General features: G+C 47.0%; 1 protein-coding gene across 1 annotated transcript in view; it reads right to left on the bottom strand.

Moving 5' to 3' along the window:
- col7a1 (collagen, type VII, alpha 1) overlaps positions 1-23,875 on the bottom strand; it is a 41,047-nt gene extending 17,172 nt beyond the window's left edge. Inside the window, exons 1-54 of the mRNA XM_062465170.1 lie at positions 23,587-23,875; positions 18,523-18,595; positions 18,200-18,380; positions 17,759-17,915; positions 17,370-17,463; positions 17,073-17,231; positions 16,717-16,874; positions 16,019-16,148; positions 15,690-15,809; positions 14,590-14,745; positions 14,256-14,375; positions 13,846-13,995; positions 13,078-13,194; positions 12,311-12,454; positions 12,055-12,180; positions 11,807-11,953; positions 11,151-11,273; positions 10,702-10,974; positions 10,469-10,612; positions 10,261-10,392; positions 9,779-9,925; positions 9,505-9,633; positions 9,250-9,399; positions 8,882-9,018; positions 8,534-8,660; positions 8,264-8,407; positions 7,827-7,996; positions 7,667-7,705; positions 7,423-7,449; positions 7,269-7,313; positions 7,027-7,140; positions 6,324-6,395; positions 6,200-6,235; positions 5,764-5,817; positions 5,585-5,659; positions 5,353-5,466; positions 4,606-4,632; positions 4,412-4,465; positions 4,225-4,296; positions 4,071-4,130; positions 3,801-3,836; positions 3,166-3,210; positions 2,853-2,888; positions 2,687-2,731; positions 2,514-2,549; positions 2,361-2,396; positions 2,095-2,127; positions 1,951-2,022; positions 1,783-1,842; positions 1,486-1,521; positions 1,324-1,404; positions 680-715; positions 189-233; positions 14-85 (exon numbers count right to left, since the gene is read on the bottom strand). Of these exons, the coding sequence (XP_062321154.1) occupies positions 14-85; positions 189-233; positions 680-715; positions 1,324-1,404; positions 1,486-1,521; positions 1,783-1,842; positions 1,951-2,022; positions 2,095-2,127; positions 2,361-2,396; positions 2,514-2,549; positions 2,687-2,731; positions 2,853-2,888; positions 3,166-3,210; positions 3,801-3,836; positions 4,071-4,130; positions 4,225-4,296; positions 4,412-4,465; positions 4,606-4,632; positions 5,353-5,466; positions 5,585-5,659; positions 5,764-5,817; positions 6,200-6,235; positions 6,324-6,395; positions 7,027-7,140; positions 7,269-7,313; positions 7,423-7,449; positions 7,667-7,705; positions 7,827-7,996; positions 8,264-8,407; positions 8,534-8,660; positions 8,882-9,018; positions 9,250-9,399; positions 9,505-9,633; positions 9,779-9,925; positions 10,261-10,392; positions 10,469-10,612; positions 10,702-10,974; positions 11,151-11,273; positions 11,807-11,953; positions 12,055-12,180; positions 12,311-12,454; positions 13,078-13,194; positions 13,846-13,995; positions 14,256-14,375; positions 14,590-14,745; positions 15,690-15,809; positions 16,019-16,148; positions 16,717-16,874; positions 17,073-17,231; positions 17,370-17,463; positions 17,759-17,915; positions 18,200-18,380; positions 18,523-18,592 (5,163 nt within the window). The 5' untranslated portion in view covers positions 18,593-18,595; positions 23,587-23,875. The remainder of the gene's footprint in view (positions 1-13; positions 86-188; positions 234-679; positions 716-1,323; positions 1,405-1,485; positions 1,522-1,782; positions 1,843-1,950; positions 2,023-2,094; positions 2,128-2,360; positions 2,397-2,513; positions 2,550-2,686; positions 2,732-2,852; positions 2,889-3,165; positions 3,211-3,800; positions 3,837-4,070; positions 4,131-4,224; positions 4,297-4,411; positions 4,466-4,605; positions 4,633-5,352; positions 5,467-5,584; positions 5,660-5,763; positions 5,818-6,199; positions 6,236-6,323; positions 6,396-7,026; positions 7,141-7,268; positions 7,314-7,422; positions 7,450-7,666; positions 7,706-7,826; positions 7,997-8,263; positions 8,408-8,533; positions 8,661-8,881; positions 9,019-9,249; positions 9,400-9,504; positions 9,634-9,778; positions 9,926-10,260; positions 10,393-10,468; positions 10,613-10,701; positions 10,975-11,150; positions 11,274-11,806; positions 11,954-12,054; positions 12,181-12,310; positions 12,455-13,077; positions 13,195-13,845; positions 13,996-14,255; positions 14,376-14,589; positions 14,746-15,689; positions 15,810-16,018; positions 16,149-16,716; positions 16,875-17,072; positions 17,232-17,369; positions 17,464-17,758; positions 17,916-18,199; positions 18,381-18,522; positions 18,596-23,586) is intronic.
- Between the last annotated feature and the right edge of the window lie 2,181 nt (positions 23,876-26,056).

Below are 26,056 nucleotides of genomic sequence, written 5' to 3'. Positions count from 1 at the left end.
AAAGGTGCGTCACATTTCGGCCGTGTTCTCCTGGGTCTCCCATGTCCCCCTTCTCGCCCGCCCTCCCGGATGGGCCGGGCAGTCCCTGAGGACGATCCACAGAAAACAGGGTTTTAATTGACAGACCAAACCTCAAACTCTTATGCTGCAGTTAGTCCTTACAACCACAGTGTACGGCCCATACTCACCCTGAGTCCTCTCTCCCCAACCTTTCCTGGCAACCCTGACTCCCCCTAGAGGAGAACATTTGTCAGTACATCTGAGGGGAGCCTGGGAGGAACTGGAGTCTGCACATATTCAAAAACCACAGCCTCTCTACAAACTCCTCAGGGAGATAAGCTGGGTCTGACACATGACTGAATCAAAGGGACGAAATTAAATATCACGCTGTCAAATGAATTCAATTCAGACTTCTGTCTATCAGGTTTGATGTGAGTGATGGCAGGGAAAACAAAATGTGTCAAACTTTTAATTAGCCAGATGGATGTTGATAAGAGGGGAAGTGGAGAAAGGATGGAGAGGGAGGGATGGCAGAACACACACAGAGAGACACAGTGAGTGAGAGGAAGAGACAAAAGATAGGTAGAAGAGACAAGGAGAAAAACAAAATGCCAAAAGATGGAGAGAATGGAGGAACAGAGAAAGAAAGAGAGACAGATAAGGAAAGTGAATTTCTTACAGGAGTTCCTTCGTCGCCCTTGTCTCCTTTGTCCCCCTGTAAAAAGAGCTATGAATCATTCATGCACTTCACAAAGAGAAAGGAAGACCAAAGTGACTCAGTAAACAGACATTTTAGACGAGAACTACTTCAGCCGAACACAGGCAAACAAAGTGCATAATACCAGTACGGAACAGTATTAGACCAAACAGGAAGTGTGGAGAACAGGATGCAGATCAGCAACATTAGCTAGAACAGCCCTTGGGGAAGGGTTGCAGCGACTCGTGGTCATGATCGCTAGCTCTAAAGTGACACAGGGGCCGAGTCAGAGTAGAGGCAGAGAGATCAGTATGGGAATATGCTCATACAAACGTACACAACAATTAGCTCTGAGTATTGATAGAGGAGTAAGTTGTAATGTTGAGGCAGTCATTCCATTGGGTAACCCATGCATGCTAAAGCCATTCTGATGGTTCTTATCTGGATGAATGAGAGATAAGGTTTAGACATGGAAAAACTATGGCCAAGCTATTTAATCATCCTTATAAATCAGTGGTAGTAAACAAAGCCCAGTCCAGAGAGGGTGCAGGTGAGTTGTGGGTAAGTAAGAGCTGCAGGTGTTAGAGACCAGAGGTCAAGGGTTAGGTATAAGGGGTATCTCAGACCTCCTTTCCGGAAAGACCTATCTTCCCTGGGGATCCAGGTCGCCCATTCCCCCCTGCCTCTCCTGGTTCTCCTGGGTCACCCTAAAACACACAGAGGAACTCAAACCAAACTTAATCAAAACTACATTATAAATTTGACTCTAAGGACATTGTGTGTCTCACCTTGGCACCCACTCTCCCACTGAGCCCTGGAAGTCCCTGCAGAGAGAAGCACATGTTTATGTATAGCCATTACACCAGTAAGAGTGTGAGTATGTGTGTGTGTGTGTGTGTGTGTGTCAAAGGGATGACCTACTCTGTCAGCCAGTACAAAGAGATGCTCTACGTATGAATTATAGATGAGTTATAAATAGTGTTTACAAAGTATGAACACATCAAAGTTTTCAAAGATTCTTTTTCTGTGAAAAGACGTTACTTGGATACAGAGCTACATGGCATCATCATTTCTGTGTGACTCACTCGATCTCCCGGCTCTCCTTTAGGACCAGACGACCCAGGTGCCCCGGCCCCTGGGGGTCCCTGGAGGAACAGAGGACAAAGACAGAGTGAGGAGGAGAGGAGGAGGAGAGAGAGGAACACATCCAAGTGTTTGAGTGTGTCTCATCTTGTACCTCTCTACCAACTCACTTTTTCCCCTTTCTGTGCCGGCTCTCCCTTCTGTCCCCTGGGCCCCTCCGTCCCAGCAAGGCCTGGCTCGCCCTGAGAGTAGAGGGGGTTTCAGCCACTACACTTGAGATGGACAGGATGATAAAGGAAGGAAAGCCAGCCTACCTGATCTCCTTTCTTCCCCGGTAAGCCTGGGCCCTGCATGTGCGGGATGACAAGAGAGCCGACGTCTCGTCACCACATCACAGTCACAGTCAGCCTCATGCGTCTCTACCCTATTACTGGCTTCATTAGTACACATGAATCCGTCTAAATGCCATGGGTATATCCATAATAGCTTGCACATGACCTAATCTCAGCGGCTGTGGAAAGATCTAGAGGGTAAGATAATCACAGTGATTAAATCAAATAAAACCAATATGTCGACTCACGCTTCTGCCGGGCTCCCCACGGGCACCCTCGTTTCCCTGGAAACACAGAGGTCAAGTTGTTCAGCCATCAACAGATGTTTTCAACATGGCCAGCTTATTGAGCACAAGCTCTTCAATTAATAACACTGTTGGCCAGAAAAGTAGGAGCGTCACCTTCTCGCCAGACAGTCCACTAGTGCCTGGCACACCCTGCAAAGAGAAGCCGACAGGTCCTTACACGTATGACCTATCTTGTGACCTCTCCGAATTTTTTATTTTTTATATTGAGTGATGCAGGTGAGGGAGGGTTGCGGTGCACAGACGCCAGTCATGTTCAAACTCCTCACCCTCAGCCCCGGAGCTCCTGGAGATCCTGTCTTTCCTGTCTCTCCCTGAAAGGCACAGCGCCACACGGTGGTGAGAGCATGATATTGTATTGTGATACAGAAGCCATTTGTGCAGTGCCACTTCTGGTGTAGGGGACATGGTACTGCATCTAATGCTGTGACTTACCTTCTCTGCTGCTGGCCCAGCTGTTCCCCTCTCCCCCTACAGACAGCACAGAAACACTGACAGTAAGATTGTTGTATAGTCCTGCACGTGAGGTGTACATTGACAGTTCAATGCCACGGATGTATGATTGAGGCTGTGTAAAGGTTTTGTTTTGTCAACAAGTTTACAGCACCGGACGGTGAATAAATGGTCGGCCTTCTAACCAAAAGCACTGCTGACAGTTTGGAGACATCAAATCAATCTTTTTAACAACTGCACGGACCGGAACCCTGAGGTGTGAAGCCCCGTCTGAAGGGGTCAGTCAGTGACTCACCCTGTCGCCCTGTGATCCAGGCTCCCCCGGCTGCCCACGGTCCCCCTGAGGCCACACAGAAAGGACTTACACTTATATACCCAACATAGCAACAATAAACAATAGACACACACTGCACATCAAACAAAACTACTCCAATCCAAGGTTATCAAGATCATCTATAGCATCCGTCACAAATACCACTACAGTCAAGGCATGACATTCAAGGTGCATGTCAAAACTGTATGCCAGCAACTGTACTTAAAAACAAAAAGGACACTGCACATCCACTATGTATTCATGTATTCCACGACCTACCCCATGAATTTCCCAAGACTACCCATTGCTACCCCATCCTTTTAAATTGAGTTATCACTGTGGGAATAAATGAGCTTTTGCTTGGTTGGTTCTGATTTTGGGCTATCTATAAACCCGACGAGTAGGGAGGGATTCCACTGAAAGTGGATGAGATGTATCCATGCAGACCGTGTCTGCCTTCTCAGTCAGTCTAGTCACGTTCAGGTAATACAAGTCAGTCTGCTGCTCCCCAAGGATTTACTCACAGGTCTTCACTCTCGACACACTCTCTTCAACACGTAATACACCCTGCCAATAACAATCATGTGGTGCTGATACGATGCTTGTCTTTGCCTTACCTTGCTGCCAATTTCCCCTGGAGGCCCACGAGGACCCTGAATGGCACAATACAGATCAACAACACAACACCAACGACTTAGCAAAGGGAAAATGTAACGGATGAGTATGAGCATTTGAAGTCCTCCTTGAGTAAGTGAGCGAGTGAGTGTGCATGCATGTGTACTGTATGGAGGTGTGTCTGTGTGTATGTGTGTCTGTGTCTATGTGTGTCTGTGTATGTGTGTATGTGTGTCTGTGTGTATGTGTGTCTGTGTGGCTATGGGTCCTACCCTGTCACCAGGCTCTCCTGCCCTCCCTGCAGGACCAGGCAAGCCCTCTGCACTCTCTCCCTAAAACAGACATCCCAGTGAAAAAAACAAACAAAGTGAAAAATCACTAATAAAGAGACTAAATTTGACAGCGCTTCACACGCCCGACACCAACCTTGTCTCCCTTGAGTCCCGCGGATCCTGCCAGTCCTCTGGGTCCCTGGGGCCCTGGGGGTCCTGCAGGCCCCTAAGAAGAACAACACAGACAAGTATATAACACACCTATCACACCTCTCACACTTTCACAAGCAGATGCAGACATACACACAAACACACACATCAATCAGAATGACAAAGCTTACCGATGAGCCTTTGTCGCCTTTCACGGCCACCCCACTGCCTACACCCGAAGGTCCCTGTCAGAGAGACAGCACATCCAGATAGACAGAGACAGATGGACAGAGACAGAGATAAGAGGCGAGTATCATTATACTCTCCTGCTGGTCTATAGGACAAATCTGCCAGGTGAGAACAAGCCGCTGACAGAATGACTCACCCTCTCTCCTGTGCTGCCCTTGTCTCCCTGTGGATATACATATTATAGAGAGTGAGAGACAGAGAGGGAGAGAGAGGGAGAGAAATAGTGAGAAAAGAAAGTGAAAGATAAAACAAGTAATTGAAACAATATAAATATGCAATCCTCCAAAAAGTATTACATGAGATAAACTAACACAAACACAAACACACACACACACACACACACACACACTCACATCACCGCCCCCAGACACCTAAGCTGCCCCTTGCTGCACCATGTCTGAACTTCAAGGCTTTTGAACATCAAGAGATACAGTATTGGTTGTCTAGGAAACAGAGCGAAGGGCAGGAGTGGGTAGAAAATGAAAGGATGAAGAGGAGGACTGAAGTTTGCACCATAACTATATACATCTGGAGGTTAAAGAAAGAGAGAGGAAAGGGTGTTGTGGTTCAGATCTTCATGTTAAAAACTTTCATGATTCAAATGACAGAAGCTGAAAGTTACATTAAAGAGCTTGGGTGTGCTCTCACACTCAGACAGTTGAGTTCAGAACCTGGGATACATTTTGAATGAACAACTCAGAGGTGCATGAGAAGTTTCCAACTTGTCCATTCAACTCAACCTACAGTACACAGAGTAGATTTCCACCTGTCCATAATCAGATGGTAAGGTTTTCAACCCCCCCCCCCCCCTCATATAGCAACTAGGTCTTAACAACGTCTCCAGACCAAAATGTGTGTCTGATAACGTGACGGAGGAACTGACCTTGATGGACTGGCCAGGGGTGCCTGGTATCCCTGGGATACCGTCCTTTGCTGCAATTCCTGGTGGGCCGAGGGAACCCTTGGCCCCGTCGTTGCCTGGGCGTCCTGGTGTGCCCTGGGAGTTTGAGTTTAGGATCTGTCCTTAGTTTCAGTATGACACACGTTTGAGCAAGTGTGTGTGTGTGTGTGTGTGTGTGTGTGTGTGTGAGCATAGGTGAGGGGACGTCTCTCACCGGGATTCCTGGGATTCCAGGCTCTCCTTTCCTACCAGGGAGACCACCTCCTGTCACAGCTGAGCCTGGCTCGCCCTGAAACAGCAGCAAACCAGCATGATCACACACACAACACACACATATGTACAGTATACACACACACACACACACACACACTCATAAGGGTGCATTTAACTCACCCGTTCTCCCCGCTCACCCTTTGTCCCTAACAGGCCAGTTGGACCTGGGTCTCCCTGAAACAGACATGTTCATATTAACACACAAACATTTACATTTTTGTATTTTCATTTCTCAGATATTTGCTGTTTCAGACATTTAAAGTTACAGATATCCTTATTTCTGTCATCCTGCCAGGCTGCCTATGGAAGGTCAAACTGAGCAGCATCTTGCCACCTGTCTAGATCTTCTCTTGGGCATGCCTGAAATCTGCAGACCACTCACTGCCTGCCTCTGTGTACACACTGCACCCATCAGCACCTGTACCCAAGTGCTGCTGGTACTTCAGCAGTGTTCAGTCAACATGTGTTCAAATACAGTACAAAAGCATTTCAAAGTCTGTATAACAAAGCCCAGTGCACAGTAATCACACCATCCACGCTGCTAGCAGACACTTACACGGTCTCCTCTGATACCAGGAACCCCCTGTGTGCCCTGGAGAACAAAGCAGAAAACATTGGGATGAATAGTGTCATTCACTTGGACTCACATGGTGGTCCCACTATGGCCCCTCTTTACTCACCGCCACTCCTCCTGGTCCAGGAAGTCCTGGTCGGCCTGGCAACCCTGGACCTCCATCTAGCCCAGGGAAACCCTAAAGAGTGAAGGCTCACGTCACGTAAACAAAACGTTAGCTAGTAGCCATCACTGGAACGATTTGTGTGGCAACGGCATGTTGTCATGGTATCTGTGACACATTAGACTGAGAGGATGGGTGTAGTGTGTGCTCTCTGTATGTGTGTACTGTAGTGTAGTGTGTGCTCTCTGTATGTGTGTACTGTAGTGTAGTGTGTGCTCTCTGTATGTGTGTACTGTAGTGTAGTGTGTGCTCTCTGTATGTGTGTACTGTAGTGTAGTGTGTGCTCTCTGTATGTATGTACTGTAGTGTAGTGTGTGCTCTCTGTATGTGTGTACTGTAGTGTAGTGTGTGCTCTCTGTATGTGTGTACTGTAGTGTAGTGTGTGCTCTCTGTATGTGTGTACTGTAGTGTAGTGTGTGCTCTCTGTATGTATGTACTGTAGTGTAGTGTGTGCTCTCTGTATGTGTGTACTGTAGTGTAGTGTGTGCTCTCTGTATGTGTGTACTGTAGTGTAGTGTGTGCTCTCTGTATGTGTGTACTGTAGTGTAGTGTGTGCTCTCTGTATGTGTGTACTGTAGTGTAGTGTGTGTATGGAAATGTGTGCGAGCAGAAAGCATCGTGTGAGCACCAGGTACAGTGTACTCACCCTCTCCCCCTTCTCCCCTCTCACTCCCACCAGAGGGCCCTCAGTGCGGCCTGGCTGACCTGGGGCCCCTTCTGGCCCTCTAGGGCCTTCCCTACCAGGCAAACCATCACGGCCCTGAAACACGCACATACCAACACAATAAACGCACCCATTTTCTCCTTTTATTGTGAAACCCTGTCTTTTGTTGAATGATTATTGATAAGTGTATGTCGCAATCAGTGAGTCAGTAGTGAGAGACTAACAGGCTCTCCTTTGCGTCCGTCAGTCCCGTCTCTGCCTCTCAGTCCCTGTGGGAGGGGACCAATCACTGATCAGCGCAACTCAAACCAACCAATGATCACACAAAAAATACCATCAAAACATACAGTACAACAGTGTGCTGTGGTGGTGACGTACCCCTTGTCCCTGCTCCCCCTTCTCCCCCTGAACAGAAGACATGAGGATCATTGTTAGTCAAACAGATCACATCTGCATCGAGTTGACAGTGCTGTGTGTCCATGCACTAATCCAAAGGCCCACCCTCCTAGTGAGCAGTAATGGTCCAATAAGCTAGAACCTTTGAGGCTGCCTGACCTGCCTTGGCCAGTTTACATGGCAGGTGCATAAATATGAAGTTAATATGGAGAAATAAGCAACTTACCCGAGGGCACTGCACAGTACACTGCTCTGTTCCTGTTTGCTACGGCACGACAACAGAAGCAGATTGAGAAATCAAACGCAGACAAACAAAACATGAACCCTTATAACACCTCTATGCGGCCCCAAACCACTCACACACACACACACACACACACACACACCTCTGGTATTCTGGCGATGCCGCACAGCAGGTCTGCCAGATCAGCGTGCCGCGTGAGCAGCTGTGCTGCATCACGGGTGTACAGCATGTTCTGGGGGCTTCCATCTGTCACCACCTGCCGCAGCTCCTCAGTGTCTGCCCGCCCCGTGCCCACCGCCAACACCGTCACACCTGACAGAGACATTACACACACGTCAACACACAGCCCACTTTGAAGCAGACAGCTTTTCCTGTCTCATGGCACATGCCAGAAAGAGGTGTGCTCAATTGAGAATATGGAAAACAAAGGATAGAAGAGCAGAAATCTGGAGTATTTCTATGAGTCATAATTTTGTTGTAAACACACACCTGCAATCACACCAAAAACAATAGACCAAATAGAATCCCAAAAGAGCGACAACGAGTCTGAGTTCTGTACTGTATGTGTGTTTAACCTACCGGTGGATCTGATATCTGCGGCACCGATTGTGATGTTGTCTGATGACCTGCCGTCAGCGATGATGACCACGGCTCCAGGGACTCTGGACCGCCGGCCGGCCGAGGAGGAGAGGAGGAACTGTCTGGTGAATGACAACGCTTCCCCTGTAGGCCAGGATGGACACACTTACAACACTTTCAGAGTGCATTATACTGTATATTTAAAAGACATCTGAGAAAGAAATATCTTGTATAATAATGTTGAGATACACCACACATACAAACACACACCTATTTTGTTGCCTGGTATATCATCAAATGGGGTGGACAGGATCTCCTGTAGTAGAGTCCTACTATTGCTATGACGATTGAGCAGAAACCAGACTTTGGGTCGGGCACTGTAAACCACAATCCCCACCTGGACAAAGCAGAGGTTCCATTATAAGATGGCATATACGACGATGTGGCCAATTAGACAGAATCAATACAAAAGAAAAATATGTACTTTAAAAAGAATTTGCAGTGTAGAAAAGACAGAGTCGGGTGGGGGAGGCGGAAGACTAAACCATATCATATCACACCATATCTAGCAGTGTGATGTCAGTGTGTGTTGTGTGTGTGCGTTCCCTGCCTGTGTACCTGGGAGTCTTGGGCTCCAATGGCGGTGAGTGAGCCTGCAGCACTGGTCAGGAGGGACCGCAGGGGCTCGGCCAGGCTGGCCCGGTCTCTGGAGGCTGGAACCACGAACACCAAGTCCAGACGACCACCCACACACACTACAGAGAGAGAGACAGAGAGAGAGAGAGAGAGAGAGAGAGAGAGAGAGAGAGAGAGAGAGAGAGAGAGAGAGAGAGAGAGAGAGAGAGAGAGAGAGAGAGAGAGAGTCATGCTTTAGTATACCCTGTGTGTACACTACTGTATATGTGTATGATCGAGACAGAAAGCATGGAGAAGCGAGAACCATTAAGGATAGAGAGTGAGGAGGATGGAGAGGAAGAGGTGTGTACCAGTCCGCTCCTCCACGTAGACCTCTGGCCCCAGCTCCCTGTCGAAGCTGGGCTTCAGGGTGAGGCGGTACCGCAGGCCCAGGCGCAACCCTGTCACCCGGTACGAGCTGGACGAACTGGGGAGGGTGATGGTCTGACCCGGCCCAGAGTCTACGCCACACACACACACACGCAAGAACAGGAACGCAAACATTTACGACATGTTTAAAATGGCGACAAACATATACGGATACACATAACTAAGGCTTAAATGACCTCTCTCCTCCCTCCAGTGGAGGACATATCCTGTAGCACCAGCCACGGGAATCCAGCCCAGCAGCATGGACGTCTGGGTGATCTCCGCCACCTGGAAGCCTGTGACAGACGCCAGGACCGGAGTCCCCGCTGCACACGACAACACAACGCACTCAGACAACACACACTGGACAGACAGTAGGAGGAAGCGGATCAGATCTGTTCTTGTGTGTGGTCAGTGTGTGTGGTCAGTGTGTGTGGTCAGTGTGGGTGGTCAGTGTGGGTGTGTCCGTACGCGTGGTGATCCTGACGGAGACTGGGGAGCTCTCCCTGTTCTGGACCAGGGCCTTGACCATGACCTCGTACTGAGCGCCCCGATCCAGCTGCTGCAGGTCCACAGACGTCACATTGCCCCCCACCTCCTGGCTCCTCTCCTCACCCCCTAAAGAACCACGGGGGTTTACAGAGGGTTGTCAAAATGCTCAGCACATAACACTACCAGAATTTGAACTATCAAAACACAGATCATCATGATTTTATCGTCCACGGGCAAAAAATCTAATATTTATTAGCTTTTTTCCCACCAGTTTATTGTACGTTATGTCTGTGCTAGTCAAGCTAAGCACTGAAGCAGGTGTTATAGTGATTTTAATGAAAGATCAAAGATGATTTGCCAATATTATTATGTAAATATGACAATAAGTAGAATATATAAGTAGAATATTACTATTTATTATTCCTTTTTTAAATTAATTCATTTATTATTCAAACCCTCACCATCTGTTCGTTTCCATGCAACACGATAGGCTGTTGCTCCTTGCACGCCAACCCACGTTACCCTGATGACCTCACTTCCAAAGTCCTGGACTCGGAGTGACGTCACGGTACTCACGACAAGCTGGTCTGATTCTACAGAGAGCAGCAGAAGTCAGTAATTGGGTTTCATCAGTAAGTAGTATCTCTTCTTTTAATCAAGGTGAACTACCTGTTCTGAATCTGTGAGAGGTGGGGGTTCCTTCCCGAGAACCAAACAGTGGAGAGACAAACACTTGGTAAGGGGAGTCTGCCTGGAGCCCATCCAGAGTGAAGGAAGTGACATCAGCTGTGACACTGCGGGATGACTCCAGGCCTGGAGACAGAATGAAGACAGCTACTATGACAACCACTACTACTACTACTAGGTCAAGTTGAATGGAGAAAAGAGAGAACCACACCCACCATCTTCACGGCGCCAAGTAATCTTGTAGCCTGTCGCCCTGGAGACTGGTAACCAGGTGATACGTACAGTCCGAGAGTTGACATTGAAGACCTCAACTCGACTGATGACGCCTGATCCAGAGACAGGATTGGTCCTTGCAGTGAGGGTGACTGCCTCCCCCACCCGACTGCCAATCACAGCGGCAACACCGATGGCCAGTGCTTCGTCTGGCTGCAGGCCCTCGATGGTGTAGGAGGTTGTGTCTGCTGACAGGACACGGGACTGCTCCACACCTAAGGAGGAGGAGAGGCATGATTCAAATTCATGCTGTACAGTACACACCTTGACAACATATATAACTGCTCCATACTTACAGTACAAGACCTATTGTCTGAAAGAAACATTTGAATGTGGAGAAACAGGATAAAAGGGAAAGAAAATGTACAAACTGTATACAGGGAACACTTACTACTGCCTTGTCTCCAAGTGACCCTGTAGCCTGATGACCCAGATACACCTGACCAGGAAATTCTCAGTCTCCGACTGTTGGCATTGGTCACTCGCAAGTTGGTCACTTTGGCCAAAGCTTGCACTGAAATCAATTCATCAATCAGTCAGAAGAAGAATTGATTCATGTCAAGACGTCATTGATCAGTCATTCCTAGATTCCTAGATTCGTAGAGGCTCATGGCAACAATATGTATGATGGTGGTAAGGATATAGTAGCGGCCCTGTAGCTGTTCAGTACAGCAGCTGCTCCTTCTCTTCTGTATGTCCTGGTCTGTCTCTCCTCTACCCTAGATCCAGTATCCCTCCCTACTACTCATACTGGATGTGTCTGAAGCAGTCAGGACATCAACACTGGGCTGATAAGTCAGCTTGCTCATACACACCACCTCCACAAAAACCGCATCTATTGAAGCTGTGCTTTTCCACTCATGTACGGGCTGAGGCTCCAACCCACACTGTTCACACAGTGATCTGACCTGCTTGGTTAATGGAGAGCTGGCAGTCCAGCACCCAGCTGTATTACATTGGAGGAATGTTGAAAGATAAGATATGCAGCATAAGATTCAATCCTGGTCTCCCCCGGTAACACACAGACAATAATACAGCCCTCCTCACCTCCTTGGATGGAGATGGTGACGGCCTCTCCCTCTCTGTCCCCCACCACTGCTGTCATGGTGACGCCGTAGGACACGCCCTCCGCTAGGTCTCGCAGGTCAAGGGTCGTCTGGTTACCGGGGATGCTACGAGTCTCTTCAGTCCCTGCTGTGACGAGAGGAGGAAACCAGCCACCTCAGCACCAGACACCTGCGACTGTCACCGAACATTTTCAGATGGTCCAACCGGATCGGTGGGCCTTGCTGTACCTTCAGGGTTGACGATGAGGATCCGGTACTGTGTGGCTCCAGCCACCCCGGTCCAGCCCAGTCTGACGGTGCTGCCCAGGGTCTCCACCACCCTCAGCTCAGACACCTTCCCCACAGGCTGCTCTGCTGAGGGGAGTCCACCAGAAACACAAAACAGTCCACAGCATAAAAAGCAAACACATATATGGGCCCATGTAAACATGGGGAAATGTGCATATTTTCAGACCACAGCTTTATTCCAGCGGGTAAAGCTGACCTTTGTTGTTAAAAACGGGCGTGGCCTCCTCGCGGCCCTCGTACTGGGTGAAGAGGGTGATGGTGTACTCGGTGCTGGGCTGCAGTTGTGTCAGCTCATAGCTGGTCGTGCTCCTGGAGAAGGAGCGGCTTTGGACACGGCCCTCTACGACACACAGGAACCTCCATCACACATCATCACACACAGGAACCTCCATCACACATCATCACACACAGGAACCTCCATCACACATCATCACACACAGGAACCTCCATCACACATCATCACACACAGGAACCTCCATCACACATCATCACACACGTGAACCTCCATCACACATCATCACACACAGGAACCTCCATCACACATCATCACACACAGGAACCTCCATCACACATCATCACACACGTGAACCTCCATCACACATCATCACACATGTGAACCTCCATCACACATCATCACACACAGGAACCTCCATCACACATCATCACACACGTGAACCTCCATCACACATCATCACACATGTGAACCTCCATCACACATCCTCACACACAGGAACCTCCATCACACATCATCACACACAGGAACCTCCATCACACATCATCACACACAGGAACCTCCAAAGAGAATTACAGGTATGTTTGTCTCGTGGTAGGAGTAGGTGAACCATCTGGACATCTCTGTCATCATCATAGAGCCTTCTAATGACGTGAAGTCAGCAGGCACAGTGCCAAATTATACACATACTGTCCAACACTTGTTTACGAGTGTGTGTGTGTGTGCCTGACCTCTTGCATCCCTCCACTCCAGGCGATAGCCCCTGGCAGAGGGGATGAGGTTCCAGGTGAGGCGGATGGTGGAGGGGCCGGTGGGGGCTGCTCTTAAGACCTGTTGCTCCTGACGTTCTGAGACACACACACACGAAACAGTCCTGTCCACTCAGAATGCTTAACATCAACTCATATGATCAACTATGTCACCTCACACTCTGGTTTTTGCTGCTCAAACTACTGTACAGACAGGGGTGTCTAATTACTCTAAATGATCAACCTCTGTTCTTTCATGTCCATCTTTACCCACAAGCGTAGACAAGGCCTCTGGGAACAAATCAGTCCAAACGTAAACCAAAGGTTTCATTGAACTCAAGACATCCTAACTGAATTAGTCATCAAACATGTGTAAACTTGTGCATTTGTTTGGAGAGCAAAGAGTGCCAACAATAGCCCTCTCCCTGTCTCCATCTCAACACCAGTTGTTTGGACACAGCAATAAGAAGGAAACTTCCTTCAAGGAAGTTTTCACAGACTTTATTCATCCACAAATGGAAGGAACTACGAAAGGCAGAACATAATCAGAGACTGGATGACTGTTTCTGTAATCTTTTCAAAGTGGTTCAATTTTCTAAAGTGCATTTGATATTTCAGAAAGATGTCTGGTCAAGATTGTTATTATGGGCTACAGTGACTAAGAATGTGTGAGTGTGTGTGTCTGAGCGTGTGCATCTGTGTGTGTCTGCGCGTGAGTGACGACGTTGAAGTGAGACTCTTGACCCACACCTATCTTGAAGCGAGCAGTGGCCGCGTCGCCCTCTGTGTCTGAGTCATACAGAGCGATGACGGTGACGATGTACTCCGTGTCTGCCTGCAGGCGGAGGAGCGTGTGAGCCTCCCTGTCACCAGGAAGCTCCACAGACTGAACGTCACGACCTGGGACACACGCAGAGAACAGACCACAAGAGAGGAGAAGGGGAAAGACAGATGAGAGAGAGAGAGAGAGAGAGAGAGAGAGAGAGAGAGAGAGAGAGAGAGAGAGAGAGAGAGAGAGAGGAAGAAAGATAGAAAATGGTGCAACATCAAACAGGAAGTTAAATCGAAAAAGATGTCGGATTATTTGATGTTTTTTTATTCGACTGTGTGTCTACAGAGAACACGTTGTAACAGAAGTGAGTCAGCGTCCCAGTCCTCACCAGTTAATGGTCCCCAGACCAGGCGGTAGGCCCTGACTCCTCGGACTCCTTGCCACTGCACACGGACACTCTGCTGTGACACAGTCTCTACCGACAACTGCTGCACCGCCTCAAGACGCACTGCACAAGCAACACACACACGCAAACAAAATATCTAGCCATTGTAAAATGACAGAGTTTACAACCCATGACAGGAGTCAGACAACAGCCCTCCCCTCAGTCACTGCAGTTGGAATCACCACCAGCAGGGGGCAGTCTTGCAGTGTAATCGTTTCATGCAGGGTTGGTTGACAGTCAGTTACTGCAGTAGGGGTGCAGGACAGTCAGTACTCACATGTGCGTGCGGTGAGGGTGGCCGGGGAGGCAGAGTTCCGAGGGAAGAGCGGGTGTAGGGTGAGGACGTATTCCGTGTTGGGCAGGAGCCTCTCCAGGGTGACAGAGGTGGAGTCAGCTGACAGACTCTGCTCCAATAACTGAGCTGCTGGCTGACCTGCGGTCCCAAAACCAGCCAATCGCAGTAGTCAGTCGTGGTGACTCACGACTGACCTGAGAAAAACTCAGCAATGCCAGACGTTTCTATGTTTATGTTTTGACTGAAAAACATCTGTGATGTGTTTGTGGTACACGCGTTCAATGTTCTGTTTTCTGTGCGTGTGTTCCTAAGTGTCCTCAATCCCTGTCCTGTGCCAAGCCCTCCTCCAGCACAACAGGAATGTGTGGCCTGAAGTAATGGGCATCAGGCTCACTGTGTGTCTGCCTCTCTGTCTCTACGTGATAGGCATGCAGCTGTTGAAAACGGGAGGCAGAGAAACAGGTACAAACATCTCCCTCGACTTGACGAAATACACACACGACCCATTTAAAACAAATACACACTTCTGAAAAAATCCCTGTGTGGGTGTGTGTGCTCCGTGTTAGACCAACCCTGAGAGGAGAGATGCCACACTGCCACATCAGCTTTGTAAAACCAGGTGGGGCTAATACCAATCCCCGGGGTGTGTTTTTCACACACACACACGTATCCTTCATCTTTTATCTACGTAAAGTCCCAGTGTTTAGAGCAGCGTTCCAGTATCAGACACACCCTGTCTGTGATCATGCATCTCGAGCTGCAGCCAAATACCATTAAAGAAGACTTTTTGTCGTCTACAAAGATGTATAATGCTGTTGGAGGTAATGACTGGGTAATAAACTCCTCTCTGATGCCTGGAGGGCTGCAGAAGTCTTTTCTTCACCATGAAAATTAAGTATTAAACTTGCCACCAGAGGGTGAACTATCTTTCCTTTCCTATTGTCCTATCAGACAAAAGGACTTGTGTGAGTTTTCATTGGATGACAGGAAATCCGTTGCCATTGATTTTAGAGACGATGTGACTGACTGTGAATAATATCTGCTGTAGTGGTTGTGTGTTTGTGTGTGTGTGTGTGTCTGACCTCGCGGTCCGTAGGTGAGCCTGTATCCCTGTATGGAAGAGGAAGGGGCATCCCAGGCCAGAGACAGAGAGAGGAAGCCTGCCCGGAGAAGACGAAAGCTGGACACCCCTGGTAGGGACCCTGAGAGAGAAGGATGAAAGGGAGGAGGGGAGAGGAGGAGGGTCAGAGAAGCAATGATGAGGAAGGTGGTTTTCTGTAATGATGGTTATTACGGGTCTCTTTCCTAGTATCCCCACCCACCCACCTTCCCACAAGTCTTTTTTCCTGTTCTATCTTCTGTGGTGTGTGCAGAATCTGTGTGAGTGTTTACGTGTGTGTGTGTGACTCACTGGTGCGCTGCTTAGCAGACACAGGCTCGCCCACACTGTTGGGGTACTGGGCGATGATGGTCACCAGGTAGTCTGTTCCAGACTTTAGTTCCCGTGCCAGAAAGCTCCTCTGGCTTGCAGAGACAGTCTCCTGAACAGCCACACAAAAACATCATCTCTTCAATACCTTTTAAACACAAATCAGAAAATGTTGAAGGAGATTTCTGGTGCCATACTGTAAATTCTAAATAATTCAAGGGGACCCATGCTGGAAATCACAGGTCTAGTTCTAGTTCAGGTGTAGTTGTATACATGACTCAGACTTCCATCATCAAGCAGAAATCTAGAGCGGCTGGTGTAAAACACAGCAATCTTTTGGCATGGTCTTCAATTGGGATTGGTGACTGATCTGTTGGCATATCAAGACTCCTAGAGGGAATTTCAGTCTTGTCTGAGCCAAGGTTTAATTTTGAGGAGCAGCTAAATTATAATCCAGATCCACCCTGTAGACATGTTGGTGCATTCCTCTGCCAACAGTATGTTGTGTCATAAATTGAAAAAATAAAAGCCTCAATCCATCTCCCTCTCTCTTCTGTCAGTCAGATTCTTTCTAGAGCTCTTATTTCCAAAGTGCAAATAGCCCATAAGAATCTGGGTTACATCAGCCAGTTGCTGGTGCCAATTCATAAAACAACATGAAAAATTTGCTGTGCACCAACCTGACGGAGCTCGGCTGTGATTGGCTGACCCAGACCGGATAGAGGTGTGTACTGCACCAAGTAGCCAGTCACAGGCCCGCCTGCAGGACTCCAAGTGAACCTCAGTGAATCAGTGGTCTGGCCGGAGAACTGGAGGTTGGATGGACCAGAGAAGGCCTCTGCCAAGAAAACAGAGGGATCGAGACAAAGATAGAGATGGTGACAGAGAGACACAGAGAGACACAGAGACAGACAGAGAGAGGAGGTCAGACTGGTGACGGACATGACAGAGACAGGGGGTCCTGATGTGATATGTTCTGTATGCTGTATGTGTTGTGAGTGTGTGTGTGAGTGTTGAGTGTGTGTGTGAGGGTTACCATCACTAGCGTAGACGCCCCCTGCACTGGAACACACGCGTGGTCCCACCAAAGAAAACAGAGTACTCAGGAGCCTGAACTCTCCCACATAGAAGGTGTAGTCAGCAATTGGCGGGGAGGCGATGAGAGCCAACTCAGCCTTATCTGCGCTCTTTATACCTGAGAGCAAGAGATAAATACTGTACTACACAGTACACACACAGCAACGCAAACACAGACAGAACACACAGGGTAACGCGCACACACACAAAGACAGACACACATACTGTCATAACATCCTCTCGAACAGACACCTACCCACTGCGATGACATCCACTCCCAGACTTCGTAGCTTCTGGGCTGGTTCTTGCACGCTGTCCTGAGACTTTCCATCTGTGATCAGTATAGTGATCTGAGGGAAAGGGATAGAGAGAGAGAGGCAGAGGCAGGAGGAGAGACAGAAGGAGAAACAGAAGGACAGACGGGTGGAGAGACAGGGAGGGAAACATACCGAGGGAGAGACAGAGGAGGACATGGAGAGGGAAACGGAAGGAGAAACCGGGAGAGGGAAGGGGGAGAGACAGAGGGGGAGATAGAAGACACAGACGGTAAGGACACCAAGAGAACACATGAGCACTGGAACCTGTAATCTTTGGAATGGGCGGAACACCCATGACTCTCCGGGCCCCTTGTTAACCTTCTCTAACCTTGGGAACATCCCTGATAGACGAGGGGTTGAAGAAATTGTCAGCAACAAATTTGAGTCCAGCCCCAGTGTGGGTGCTGCCTCCTTTGTAGTTGAGGTTCTCCACCGCGTTGACCAGCTCGGTGCCATTCAGGTAGGTGGAAAAGGTAAACTCCACCCTGTCAGACCAGACACAAACCAGCACACACAGCTTCACAACCTGAGCTTTAGCAAAACAACAGTTTCAGCATGATAGTGAAATACAGTACAAAATCTGACACCAGAGTTAAAGCCCCAAAAGAAGCAGTTCCAAAAATTGGACATGCCATCTGTATTTGTGCCAAGCCAGCAGGCAGACATAGTCATTGACATTGTTCGAAACATGTTGTGAAATGTTCATCAGTGGTTCATGTTTAACAACAGTACTGTACAGTAGTGAGCATGTGTGTGTGCTGTGTCTGACCTGGCGACATCGCTGTACTGCACTCCCCCGAAGCGGACTCCTGACTGGCTGACCAGGCTGGCGAAGGGCTTGACGATGCTGGCCATGAAGCCCCTCACCTGGACAAAGTTGCTTCGACCGATACTGGACGAACCGTCCACCAAGAACACCAGGTCTGCTGCTACCACATTATTACACCTGCCTGCTCAAACACACACACATGTGCACACACACACATGTGCACACACCCACAAAGAGAACACACCGAGCAGGAGAGTGAGCTGTTGAGGATTTAGAGCTGAGTATCAGCACAGCAGAGAGCTACTGTCGTCATGGTTCCCTACCTTGAGTTTCCGCCTGGGGCACCAACGACAGCCCGACCACCAGGATGAAAATCCAGCTCCACATCTTCATAACCTGGACACACACACACACACACTGGTCACACTTTTTACAATCAAAGTGTGTACATGGGTGTGTCTGTGAGTATGGGAAGGTGTCCAGGTACAGTGTAGCTGGTCTATCTCCTGTAGACTCACACACATTCCATACAGCACAGACCCATGACCCGTCACGCCACACTTGATCACAGCCAACACCAGCTCACAGGGCAACTGTGTGAATCAACACACAAAAACTGGTGTCCATCTGAATGGAGAACTGATCTCAAAGTTAGTTATACAACTATACAGAAACAAACAATGAATAGACGGATCCTCATTATCAAGGATTCAGGTCAAATGATCAAAGTGACTAGTTTACCCCATTAGGGTTCCATCAGAAGCTCATTGCTACCATGTCAACCTTGATACATATGCAATGCCATGAATGAAAACAAGGTGATCCTCAACAAATGAGCTATTGCAAATAGCTACCAGATGCTAACCTGACAGGTTTACAGACCACAAAGAGTGGAAACCAGCTCTGATTTAAGAGGCAGAAAAAGTTTATGTCACAACAAATTATAAATAAAAAAAAATGGCCATACTCTAAATGAATCAGACGCTGCACGTTATTCAGATGCAAGGCATAGTCTTCGACAGTGGCTCTCAGCATGTTTAGGTCTGTATTGTAAATCAACAAAGGAACCTTTCAGCCCCAGCTGTGAGTATTTAGCATGATGTGCTGCAGAGGCCTGCTCCCAGAAGTGTCCAGTCTGTCTGACTGCTTGTGGCAGTGCACTCCTTCCCCTACAGAAGTGTCCAGCCTGTCTGACTGCTTGTGGCAGTGCACTCCTTCCCCTACAGAAGTGTCCAGTCTGTCTGACTGCTTGTGGCAGTGCACTCCTTCCCCTACAGAAGTGTCCAGTCTGTCTGACTGCTTGTGGCAGTGCACTCCTTCCCCTACAGAAGTGTCCAGTCTGTCTGACTGCTTGTGGCAGTGCACTCCTTCCCCTACAGAAGTGTCCAGTCTGTCTGACTGCTTGTGGCAGTGCACTCCTTCCCCTACAGGCTAGGGTCATACTCAACACACTTCAACAAGAAACACTCCAAAATATTTATATGGAGGAGCTATTGGAAGTAGTCTTGCATTTGTGTGTAGCACATACTGTATACATACAATCAATCTACACATACAGTATGGTATCAAGACCAATGAGTGAACATATACATTCAGACATTTATTTATTTTAAAAGGGGAGGGGGGATGTTGCCAAATGCCTACCTATCAAAGTCATGACATGCAAACATACACACAAACACATACACTCTCACTTTTTGACCCCTAGGTTGACCCTTTAATAGACTCCAGGTACAGACATATCGCCATTATTTGTCTTGGCTCTCAACAAAACGACTAGTTGTCACAACTTAATTAACTAACAGGAAATGTATGAAAAAAAAGAAGCTGAAGAATAAGCTTAAAACCATGTATGCCCCTTTATCTGCTCCTGGGTTTATGTAAAGGACAGCAGAGTTGAAGTCAACAACCACTTCAGAGCTGCTTTCAGGACAGAAACTCGTAAATGCCTTTACAAAATGTTTGTTCCCATTGTATGATTCATGAACCACAGAGCGGACATTACTGAACCTTCCTCCAAAACACACAGCCTTCCTCATGACATAGACCACTCACACTAACTCTAATGTGTACCAAATGGAAGCCCACATGGAACCCTGTGCTGCCTGACAGCAGAAGACCGACTGACAGTCCTAGAAAATGATCTTTAATTGCTCGATAGCAGAGAACTGAATCTCAGTTTTCGTGTTATGTCCCTTGGTTGTATGTACACATATTCTTGTTGTCTTACTTAAATCACTAGATCCAGGCTGTGAGACCAGAGATTGACCACAGCCTGTTTAAAGGCTCTTTACGAGCCGGCAGTTACCACTGAGCATTAACGACTACACACAATTTCGGGACGCACTCTAAATACTGCAACTGAGTAAGTAAAAATCACGCACAATGCATTGAGGATTGTCCTTACCCTTCTCTCTCTGTCTGTCACTGATTTCCTCTCAGTCTTTTCTTCCATCCTTTCACATCCCCCTTCACCTCGAATACAGTGAGGCAGTACTTGTCAGATGATAAAAACTCATTATTTTCAATCATATTAAGACAAAGCAAAAGCTTTGGAGTCCTCCAAAAGAGCAATTTCATGAGTTTTCTCTTTTTAGCACGTTATTATCTAGGGACACCAATAACAAGTCTATACTGAGCACATTCCGGGGGGGGGGGGCATTTTTTGAAAGGGTACAATAATTGTCTTAGTGGTATCGACACACCCACTGGGATTTAGATGGAAGTAGAACATCCAGTTTACAAGGTTGGAGACAGAGACGGAAAGAGACCGACAGAGAGAACAATGTGAAAAAGACAGGAAGTCAGAGAACGAGAGAAAGAGACAGAGAAAGAACCAAAAACAGAAAGAAAAGGAAGAGAGGGAGGGAGACAGAGTGGGTGAGTGTGTGTGAGGGAAGACAACGGGGAGAAAAATAGAGAAGTTACAAAAGTACAGTAGCACCATAATGAACGTCTTCAGTGAACATTGAGTTCTGTCAGCACTAGCCTAGGAAAGATGCCATTCTCCCCAGGGGTGACTGCTGCTGGTGCCCTGTGACAGAGCAGCTTTTTGTCTAAAAACCAGGCTCCCTCAGCATGACATTTAAGTGGCTGTGGGGGGTCATTTAGATTTATCGAACCTAACACTACCACACATGGGCAGAAAAGAGGGGTTCTCTGTACTTCCGGTGTTACAGATGAATACAGCATTTGACCCTCTCTGGGTTGCAGAAGTAAAGAATCATCTCCAGTCCCTGGCTATTCTGAGTCATTGACACTGTGACCTCCATCCCCCAGGGCCAGTGCAGCACATCTCATCCCAGTCTGAAGTGCTCTATTGCCTTGCTGGGTCATGGCCACTCTCTTATCAGCCAAACTAAACACCAGACGGGACGCCGTGTTGATTGATTGTCTGTCTGAATGTCTTGTGACCTTTTTGAGTGCAAATCAGAGCATTATGGGATGCGGAAGGAGGACAGTGACTCTACGATCTTGAAGATTTTTAACTATTTGGACAAAATTAGTGTTTCTCTCTAATATACAGGTTGCACAGTTTAAAAAATAAACAATAAACAGACATCATATCCCAGCTGCAGAGCATGAGCCGTTTTCCACAGACACAGGTGGAAACCAACAGACCAGCAGCCAGTCTCACAACAGTCAGAACTTCCACTGACCCATTGACTTCCAAAATACAATAAAGGAATGTGACAAATCAATTCCACTAAAGTTCTCCAAAGCTTCATTGAGAGCAGTGGATTAGCAGAGAAAAACCCCACATCAAACACACTGTAACCAACAGCAGCAGTCCACACATGATACATGTGGTAGCGGTCCAGACTCCATATCAATCTAGAAACTAAAGCAGCACCCCACAGATGGAAATTACAGCCTGAAGTAGAAGTAGAACTACAAGGAAAAAGGATGAGGATGAAAAGTAGAGAGAAGGTGATGGTGAAATGTGAAGGAAATACCATGAGATTTAGGAAATGATTAGGCGAAGATGAAGATAGCCAGACCCCTTCATTGTGGAAGGCAGGGAAGAGGGGTGTCATTACCCATATCTGATGTTAAATCTACCAGTCATCAACTAGCCTGACTTCTGCACAACCTTGATTGGCAGGCTAGTAAATCAGGATATGCGTAAACTGTTAAATTCCACTTTGTGATTGTCCTACAAGCTGAAATTGTGCTTGTGGTATATTCTGATGGGAACAACCCAGAGATCCAACTGTGGCTCACACTGCCATTAGGGGGGTCAGGTGGTTGCCGGTTCGATTCCCGGCCGTGAAAAATGTGTCCTTGGGCAAGGCACTTCACCCTACTTGCTTCTGGGAATGTCCCTGTACTTACTGTAAGTCGCTCTGGATAAGAGTGTCTGCTAAATGACTAAATGTAAATGTAACCTAGATCAACTGAGGTCAATTGAGGACAGAAGGCTTCCTAAATTAGTCAGAAGTGTTACGCTGCATGTTAAGTTCTTCTGAGGTCATCAATAAATAAATTAATGTTCAAAAACACATTGGCAAGTCAGATCACATACTTTAAACATGTAATGCAAAAAGCTGCATTATGAATAATTATCTTTATACCCAACAGGTGCATCTGAAACAACTTTGGTATGCTGACTGTGTCTCTTACCCTCTAGATTATAAAGTCTAATTAACTAGGTGTTTTAGAATTCTAGTTATCTGCCTTTCTTACATTTCAGAAAACATTGACATGTTGACCTTTAATCTGGTCAATCTCACATAAAGTGTTTCACTGCAAACATGTAACTCTGTTTTTCTTAATAATTACTAAAACTAGTTATGTCCTAAAAGTCTCAAGGAAAGAGTGGTTATGTACAGTCTTGCCTTTATACATTGCTTTAGGCAGTCTCAGTAAGGTGCTGGGAATGATTGACATGAATATGGGGATGTTGGAGGTACAGTACATCTTTCAATCCAAATGACAAACCCTAACTATTTTGCTAGTTTTGTGAACACAGGCTAATGCCCATCCACTATGGTATGTTAACCTAGGGACTCCGATAAGCTCGGACAGGTGGCTCGATTTTCTTAACGTTGACCCACACAGGCGCAAGTATTCTGATTAGCATATTTATGCGATAGGCCTACTTAAAAATGTCAAATGTAAATAATTGCAAATGGTCCCTATATTAATAGTAAACTTCTAAGAGGACTGCACGAGTCCCCTGCATGTTTTCTTAATGCACAAGCATTCCAGCAATTCCTCTTCAATTAAACCAATAAATCAGTAATTCCCTCAGACTCTCATCAGTCGTGACACTGGGCGAGGCCCCCTGAAGCCGGACGCGTACTCACACCACTCACGTCCTCTGGTAGGCTACCTGGCTACCCCTTAAACTCTCCGATGGACCGACAAACTGCTGCTTCACTCACCTTTTCACTTGTTGCATACCGTTAATCCAACGTCGCCCTCCGTTCAACCTTTCCGGCAAAAGTGGGGTTTGCAGTAGAAGTGGGTAGCCACAATAAATCTTTCCTCTTTCCCACCGCTCTTTAAGCCAGTTTCCTCAGTACTGAGCCTGTGGTAGGGCGACACACTGCGTATTGTATTAGGCTAGCCTTTTAGCGAAGCATGTTGAAGGAGCCTGGCCCATGATAAAGTAGGGTATTTGTCTTTCAGTCATGCAATCTCACTGGCTTACTGGGCTGAGTCAAAGCAGCAACAGCAAATAGTTCAGACTTGTTCTCAGATGCCTGAAGGGGAGTCTTTAGTTTTACCCTCTTCTTTTTTTTCACTCTCACTTTTCTGTCTCTCCCTCCCAGTTCCTGCCAGCATACACGAGCAAGGTTCGCACGACCTACCCACCCTCATCAACCAATTACAGTATGTGGCGGGCGACTGTGCGTTCATGAACTGACAGTAGTACCTTCTTACCTTGTCATGTCGTTTAGCCTTCTCACTATGAAAGTTAAGTAATTAGTTCATACTAGTGCTCTCCGAAGGTTGGACAATAATCTGTCCTCTTCGTGACTTTCAACATCCTTTAATAAAATATATATTTGTTGTGGTTTGAGGTTAACCATTAAATGAAACAGCTAAACCTCTTAGCAAAACAACGTCCATTATTTTCATAATCGATTTCGTTTCATGTTTTCGACATGGAATGCATATGCCTTCAGTATTGGTTTGTTTTGTTTCTTTGGCCAGAAAGTTCTCTCAATACAATAGGTGTCCTCTTGCCTGCAAAAAGTAGGTTTGAGGCGGGTTTGAGAGGGGTTTTACTAAGTACCAAGCTTTGCATTGACAGACATATGCATGTTTAAGCACATCAGTTAGGGGAGAATGGAATTACTGACATGCTAGGGGCAGTGTACATTCTGACCTTTATTGATGATATATTATATTGTTGGAGTGTTTAGCTTCTATATAGTTATTGTTGCTATAGCTATCTCCAAGTTCATTCTGTTTCTCTCTATGTATCTTATGCTATGAGTAGGTATGTGTGAGTATGTGTGCAAGTGTTTGTGTTTGTTTGCATGTCTGTGTGCTAGGGAAGAAGGGGAAACTGCAGGACAGATGTGCTGCTCAAGCTCTTTTGAAGCAGGCAACAATTCTGAAACTGTAACCATGCTGCACTAATAAAAATACATTCCAGCGCAAGACTCTATGTTCTATTGACACGGCTGTTTTAGGTTTTAGTTGGGAGAAACAGGGGCACAACACACTGTAGAACACCCTCTGTCCACTTTTCATTTGGTCTGCTGCACTAACTTCTTTCTCATCTTCACTTGGTTGTCTACTATAGCCATCTGGAGTGCAACCACAGTGCTTGCAGAACCCACCAAAAGTTAGACAATGTACTTATAGAATTGGCATTGCTACAAAAGGGAATGATTTCCCCCATCCACAAATCTTACTGCTACAGACACCAATGAGCCCAGTGTGACACACATTCATAATAATAGTGTGGATATTGTCTGAAAGTGATGTTATAGAAAAGAGAGGTTGTCATAGTATGTTATAGAAGTAGTCTGGAAGGTGGGTTGTTAATGTATAGACATCAGGATGTCCATTGTGATTCACTGTATATCCTGTAGCTTTCTGCTTTGTTCCTCTATGGATGTACAGTACTTGTTCTGCGTATGGGGGAGAAAGATTGAGCGTTTTGCCTTCAGTTGCATCGCAGATGTTCTGAGTGAGGTGTGTCTTGCTATAAATTATGTCTGGCCAAAGCAGGAATTAATCTGGAGCGATGATGTCATCACTCCTCTCTCTCTGACACTTCCATATGGATCTAGAGGATGTGCTGTTGGCTGTTTTATACCATCGCTCTTTTCAGGGACTATGAAGGGGGTTGGTGGGAAACCAACCACTATTTTGGAAATAACACTTAAAAACGTGTTACTACTATCTATCTCATCTGTGGCACTCTGAGCTGGTGTCAGCATCTGTCACAGTCAAACAGAACAACAAAGACCATGGTTGATCTCTGTATCATTTGCTTTCTCCAGATGGAAGCAGGAATGCCGAAGGACTGAGGGTCGAGAGGCAATATCTTTTTCTCTCTCTTTGTACTGTCACTTACCCCTGCCTTCCCCTGTCATTGAAGTCTGTCTCTCCTCTGCCCTTACCTATCTTCCTGAGAATATAGAGGTGATAGATGGAGGTAAGGATGTGAATCTAAGCATAAACAATACTAAGCCTCTGAAAACATTGACTTTTTCCTGTTCACCTTTACAAATAGACCAGTGTGTGATCTGGCTCTCGTGTGTGTTGTGTCTCAGCGTGTTCATGTCTGAGTGTGTGCTGGTGTCCAGAGCCCTTCATCCCCTCATTGACAGGGTTAGGGTTGACAGTGCTTCAGATGGTCCTCCCAACTCCTCCTTGATCCCTTTGCGTGAT

Source organism: Osmerus eperlanus, chromosome 1, assembly GCF_963692335.1.
Source record: "Osmerus eperlanus chromosome 1, fOsmEpe2.1, whole genome shotgun sequence".
Taxonomy (NCBI): Eukaryota; Metazoa; Chordata; class Actinopteri; order Osmeriformes; family Osmeridae; genus Osmerus; species Osmerus eperlanus.
This window is presented reverse-complemented; position numbering and strand designations above follow the sequence as displayed.